Source organism: Peromyscus leucopus, chromosome 8b (assembly GCF_004664715.2).
Source record: "Peromyscus leucopus breed LL Stock chromosome 8b, UCI_PerLeu_2.1, whole genome shotgun sequence".
Lineage (NCBI taxonomy): Eukaryota > Metazoa > Chordata > Mammalia > Rodentia > Cricetidae > Peromyscus > Peromyscus leucopus.
Window position 1 is genome coordinate 89,349,691 of NC_051086.1, and position 6,458 is coordinate 89,356,148.

At 56.7% G+C, this 6,458-nt stretch overlaps 1 protein-coding gene across 1 annotated transcript in view; it reads right to left on the bottom strand.

Annotated features, from left to right (window-relative positions):
• Acbd4 (acyl-CoA binding domain containing 4) overlaps positions 1-6,432 on the bottom strand; it is an 11,442-nt gene extending 5,010 nt beyond the window's left edge. Inside the window, 13 exon segments of the mRNA XM_028882647.2 lie at positions 1,881-2,020; positions 2,671-2,746; positions 2,831-2,901; positions 3,214-3,303; positions 3,544-3,664; positions 3,939-4,023; positions 4,098-4,218; positions 4,481-4,513; positions 4,516-4,598; positions 4,745-4,884; positions 4,972-5,083; positions 5,316-5,407; positions 6,334-6,432. Coding sequence (XP_028738480.1) covers positions 1,881-2,020; positions 2,671-2,746; positions 2,831-2,901; positions 3,214-3,303; positions 3,544-3,664; positions 3,939-4,023; positions 4,098-4,218; positions 4,481-4,513; positions 4,516-4,561 — 783 coding nt within the window. The 5' untranslated portion in view covers positions 4,562-4,598; positions 4,745-4,884; positions 4,972-5,083; positions 5,316-5,407; positions 6,334-6,432.
• Between the last annotated feature and the right edge of the window lie 26 nt (positions 6,433-6,458).

Below are 6,458 nucleotides of genomic sequence, written 5' to 3' on the forward strand. Positions count from 1 at the left end.
CCACCCCGTGCTTCCTCACTGGCTATTAACCATCACAACACTAACAAGAAAGCCCATTGGAGGAGACCGACAGGTACTGGGGACTGCAAAAGCAGTTCAGTGAAGGTCGCCTATGCTGTGTGCCCCCAGGTAAGCGAAATCCTCAGGCCTCAATTTCCTCTTCTGCAAAAGGGAAATAAAGCCAGGAGTGGTGGGGAAGGCCTGTAATCTCAGCTTTGGGAGGCTGAGGCAGGAGGATTGTAAATTCTAAGCCTTTGGGCTACATAGCAAGATCATGCCACAAATAGACAAAAGCCATATGTGTGTGTGTGTGTGTGTGTGTGTGTGTGTGTGTGTGTGTGTGTGTGACAGAGAGAAGAAGGGAGAGAGAGAGAGGAAGAAGGAGGGAAAGGGAATGAGAGGATATCAGTAAATCAGCAGCAAGGCAAAGAACTGGTCTAGATTAAAAAACATTTATGCAGGGGGGTGGGGGTTGGGGGGGTGGGGGAGTGGCACACTCCTTTATCCCAGCACTTGGGAGGCAGAGGCAGGTGGATCTCTGTGAGTTTGAGGCCAGCCTGGGCGACAAAGTGAGTTTCAGGACAGCCAGGGCTACACAGAGAAACTCTGTCTCAAAAAAAATGAAATAAAATAAAATAAAATAAAAATATAAAACATTTAGGCCAGCTGGGTGGTGGTGGCACACGCCTTTAATCCCAGCGCTCGGCGGGTGGAGGCAGGAGGATCTCTGTGAATTCGAGGCCAGCCTGGTCTACAGGGCTAGTTCCAGGACAGCCAGGGATACACAGAGAAACCCAAAAAAGCAAAGCAAAAAAATAAAAATAAAAAATAAATAAATAAAAAGCAAAACAACAACAACAAAAATAACAAAGAAAGAAAAGTTAAAAAAAAAAAAAAAAAACAACCAAAAACACAAACAAAAACAGGCGCCCAGGCAGAGTGGCTCATGTCTGTAATCCCAGCATGCCCAAGCCTGAGACAGGCAGATTACCAGAAGAGCAGCCTGGGCTACATACTGAGTCCCTGACCAGCCTAGGTTATATGCTTGAGTCCCTGTCTCACACAAGACAAATGAAAACACAACAAAAGGATACTTAGAATAGGAGTGTAAGCCGGGCAGTGGTGGTACACACCTTTAATCCCAGCACTCGGGAGACAGAGCCAGGCGGATCTCTGTGAGTTCAAGGTCAGCCTGGTCTACAGAGCGAGATCCAGGACAGGCACCAAAACTACACAGAGAAACCCTGTCTCTGAAAAAAAAGAATAGGAGTATAACTGTGCTCTGAACTGTTCTGCATGAGGTGGGGTGCGGGGAGATGAAAGGTGCGAAGCTGAACTGTTGGGGGTAAACCCCAAATCTAGGAACAGGGGTGCCAGTTGAGGGCCCACAGTGACCCCATCTCCAGTGAAAAAAGCAGACACTTGGTGGCCCTTCCAACTCTGAGAAGTGACTCCCTGCTTGGTTTTTCTTGGGCAGAGATGGGTGATCAGTGAAGGGTCCCTCTTTCCTTTTTTTTTTTTTTTTTGGTTTTTTGAGACAGGGTTTCTCTGTGTAGCTTTGCGCCTTTCCTGGACTCACTTGGTAGTCCAGGCTGGCCTCGAATTTACAGAGATCTGCCTGCCTCTGCCTCCGAGTGCTGGGATTAAAGGCGTGTGCCACCACTGTCTAGCAGGGTCCCTCTTTCCTAGTGGGCTCTTCCCACACTCCCCCGACCCATCGATGGCTTCCCTGACCAGAATAGCAGCTGCCCCATTCTTGGCACAGAGCAGCGGACAGGTGGAGTCATGGGGCCAAAGCCCCTCACAGCTGACCGAGGAATCCAGAGGAGAGTTCTGAGGCACCCTCGCCCAATCTCTTAGTGAAGGAGGCAGGCACTCACCTGCTCCCGTGGCTGGGGCTTGCTCTCCAGGCTCTGCAGTCTCCTCTGGACATTCCTCATGCTTTCCTGCATGGCCCGGACTGTCCCTACCAGCCATCTGTCCAATTCCTGGGGCCCCATCAGGCTGCCTTCCAACCCCTCTGTGGAGCATACAGACACAGGGAAGGGGGCTCAGGAGACAATCTGCACAAGCTGGGGCAGGTCCAGAGAAGTGTAAGAGTGCTGTCCCTGTCCCCAGTGAGGTCTTTACAAGGTCCATCCGTTCAGAGGACTGAGTAATGGGCTGCTGGAACGCAGCTCAATCCTAGCATTTGCCACTGATTAGCTATGTGACTCTGGGCAAAACATTCACTTCTCCGAGCCTTGTTTTAGCTCCTGAAAATTAGGGGGAGATGTCCTCTTCCTCAGGCACCTAGTCTGCTCAGGGGAATAAACAATTTAGCACACAGGAAGTTCTAACAGAGATAAAGCAGACAGAACTCACTGTCGTCCTCTGAGAATTCCAAAAGGGAGACACAGAGAGAGGACAACTTCCCAATGCCATGCACCTGCGTCTGTAAGCTTGCCTTTGCTGAGGGTCAGAGGCCAGCCACCTCGGGAAGAGCGGGGTGGGGAGGGGGGGGGTGGGGGGAGGGGGACAGGGATTTTGCTCTCCTGGGCAGGCATTTGGCTGTCGGGTAGCCCTCCCAGGCTGCTCCCAGTGGGCCCACGGGACTTTCACCTTTGTCCTAAGAAAGCAACCCAGGGAAGGCTTGGGGTACCAGGGCTATGGGCGGGGTAGAGAGTTCACCTTTCTCACTGGGGGGCTCAGGGCTGCCTCTGGTGTCCAGCTCTCTGCCAGCTGCTCCCCTCTGCTCTGCCCAAGCCTGCTGAGATGAGTCCCAGGTCTCAGGGGGGAGGCGGGGCGGCTCTGGCACAGCGGGAACAGGGGACAAGAGAGACGGTCTCACCAACTCTGGCTCTAGCTGCTCCAGGGAGTCACAGAAAACCTCCAGCTCCAAGTCCCGGGGTGGCGGGGACTCTGGGGGAGGGGAAAGGAAAGGCTCTTGCCAAGTGCAGCTGCACTGGGGTTGGGGTTCCGGCTCCAGAGGGAGGGGAGGGCAGGCAGCTGAGTACGAAGCCCTTCCTAGGGGACCTAGAGTTCTTGCCACAGCGGGAACGACCCTGACAACAGTCTCGGAGCCTCCCCTTGGCCTCGGAGAGCACAGGAAGTCTCAGTGTCCCTGGACGTATATGCTATAAAGGGGGCAGTGTGGCATCGAGCTTCTCCCCTCCTGGAGGTGTCCCTTCCCGGCCTCGGTCTGGCTCTGGGTCTCTCCTGCCCAACACTAACCTGGGCTTGGAGGAGGTACTGGCTCCTTGGGGAGGCAAGAAGGCTCTGGAGCGGTCTGATCGGCTCTCTGCAGCACTGGCTCTTTCCAACCTGTCAAGACACCACAGTCCTCAGAGGGGGCAGGGAAGGGGCTGTCATCTTCCAGGGAGATCAAGTCCCTTGTCCCCATTAGTCACGCTGGTAACTAGCCCAACAGGGGCACTGACTGAGGTCCTCACAGATGCCACACCTGTGGCCCTTCGCTCCTACTGCCCCACAGCAGCCACCCGCCAGCCTACACCTGAGACAGTTCACTCTGTGTTTTCAGGGCTCCCATCCTGGAGATCTGACCTGTGGCCCTTCTCAGGAAGGTGTCTGGGGGCCTCGGCATGTCAGGGATCACCTGGTACAGGGGCTCGAAACAACCAAACATATCCTCTGCCACCTCGCCCAGGGGCACTGTGTCGATCACCTGTGCAGAAAGGTTTCTAATGGGACAGGCAGGCGGGCCCTTCCCATCCCCACCCCATTCCCCTGGGGCCCAGCCTCTCCCCTTACTTTCCCCTTATTGTCATGCACCTCCACTTAGTACCCGCCAGGGTCAGACAGGATTGGGAGGAAGGGTAACAGAAAGATGATTTCCAAAAGGACATCAAGGGACAGACAGGAAACACGGAAGCACACCCCTAGAAGAGCGAGGAGCAGGCCGCCCTCAGGGACCGAGCTCCACAGCCCGCCCGCCCTACCTTTTGTGCAACCAGCTTCATCTCAGAGATGTAGGCAGACATGGCGTCCCTCCTGCTCATCTTGCCCAGGCTGTTCCAGGCATCCCTAGGAGGCAGAGAGAGGGCTGTGAGAAGCTGGATGGCAGCCGAGGCATTCTTACCCGGGGGAGGGGGGCTCACCACTTGTAACGTCCGATGGGGTCCCAGAACCCAGGCCGGGGAACCAAGCAGGGCCCCATGGTAGCCTGCTTGTAGTAGCTGTAGAATCGCAGCATCTCTTCATAGGAGGGGCGGTAAGAGCCTGAGCGAGGGTTGGGAGGTAGAGGGTACCTCATCAGCCCCAGTTCTGAGAGGACAAATAAAGGCTGCACCTTGGGAGGGCAGAGGTGGCCACGGATCCCACCCTTGGCATCCAGAACCGGAAGCAGAGAGGAACCCCACCAAAGCCTAGGGAGGAACTTGTCTGTAAACATTGCAGGGTTCAGGCCCGGTTCCATTTGGGGTGGGGGTCGGAGCCTGCCTAACCATCCTGAACCCCCAAATGCCAATCCCTGCGGCCTCACCATTCTTAGGCAGGTTCTGAATGACGCTGACGCTGCCTGGAACTGTTTCTGGCAGTCGGGCTCTTCCTTCTCAGTGCCCATGCTGCTCCAGACTCTGGAGTCCTACTTTGGAGCCGCTCTGCAAGAGTGAGTGTCAGTGGGCCTCACGGTCCACGGTGGCACTGTGAGCCACTGGTCCAGTTCCCAGAGAGGCAAACTAAGTCCCAAGCCCCGAGCGCTACCCCAGGAGGCCAGAAGTTGTGCTGAGGAGGGTCCTTCTCCTACCTCAAGGCAGCGTCAATGGACCCAGCGTCAATGGCGAGGACCACCAGCGCGGCCATGGCTGGGAGGAAAGGCAGGTGGCAAGGGTCTCAGAGCCATTCACGTCCCCAGATGCACCCCTCGAGGCTGCCCATTTCCAGTTCCTGAACGGGCGAATCAGCGAGCGAGGAGGAGTCAGGGTGGGACGAACATCCCACCCTGGCTCCCTGCGCCCCGGCCCCCCCACTCACCCTCGGGCGCCCACTGCCGGGACACCGGGGTCCTCTTCTCACCACTAACCAGGGGTTTCCGATTGACCTCTGGATCCAGAGGGGCAGGAATAGGGCGGGACGCCAAGCGAGACTAAAGTGAAGCCAATGAGAGGCACCGTTTCACATTCGGCTTCCACACCCTAACCAGTCAGAAAGGCTCTTTCAAGACTATGCAAATAGTTTCGCCCTGCCGCTCCCATTCAGGAGGGGCTAACTTGTGGGTCGCACTCCGCGCAGCCCGACGGCCAGCGGCGGGCTGCAGCGCCTCCCGGTGGACACACCGAATGGTCGCCGAGTCCTCGCGCCCCCTGGTGGACACTCACGGGAGTTGGTCGGCTGATGCTCTTGGAACACGTCTACGCTGGCAATAGAAGCGAGTCCTGGAGCCCAGCGTTCCGCAGAAGGGACACTGGAGCTGAGTTTTGGAAAAACCAAGAATAAACCAGAAAAATAACGAAAAAGAACATTCCTGGAAGGAATCAAAGATCAAAAGCAGAGGCGAAGGTTTGACGATTAGAAAGTTCCAGATCGCAGAGGTGGTGGAGACTCAAGCTAGCCTACGGAATTGCTAGGACTCGGATACAGGGGGACAGAATACAGCGGGGCAAGTAGACAGCGATTCTAGGACCCGAGAAACCCACCTTTTAGCGTGGGGACGCCTGGCTGTCGGCCGCTGCCAAGCGCCAGCTCTCTGCCCCTACCCAAAGCTTGTGCCCGAGGGCCACCCGGACATCCCACCCTTCGCATTCACAAGTGTACATCTAACACGCCACCGGCACCCATAAAAGGAGGCTTTCCACGGGCTGACGTCACCAACACCTTCTCAGAGAGCGGTGCAGCTCCCCTGACCAAGGATGGAGTGTCGCACGCTTCGGTGTACCAAGCCTCTTAAGCTTTGAACCCCAGAACCAGTTTCTGGGACTCTAAACTTAGTCGCACCTCAGCCTTCAGATCAGTTAGCTTGGAGACGTCCACCTCTAAGGGGTGGCTACGGGCTCGGAGCCGGGAGGTTAATCCATGACGTCACTGCCCCAGCCTCCCGCCCCGATCCCTGCGCAGCTCTGTTCTGGGGTTCTATGGGCTTTCCCCCCCAACCCAAGGACCCTTTAGCCCAGGACGAGCCTCTGTAGACCTGTCCCCTGTCTGGCTCCCTAAGGGACCCTGCAAAGGTGGATGGAGTAGGGTCCTGGGTCTAAACGGAGTCAGGGTCCCCAGAAAGAAGTGTCTGTGCGGGTGGACAGTCCTCTCCCCCTAGGGTACTCAGTCCCCTCCCACAGGGACTCTGGCCACTGGTGGGGAGGAGATCCGGAGACCTCTGGGGAAACGGAAAGACGGACTCACTAGCAGGGGCGAACGCGCAGACACGGGGACGAAGAGCTCCGGGCCTGGGGTCCCGCAGGCACCTCGCGCCGCCCACTCTCGGCCTGGCTCCTCCCACCTCCACCTCGCCCCTCCCTCTCTCCCTC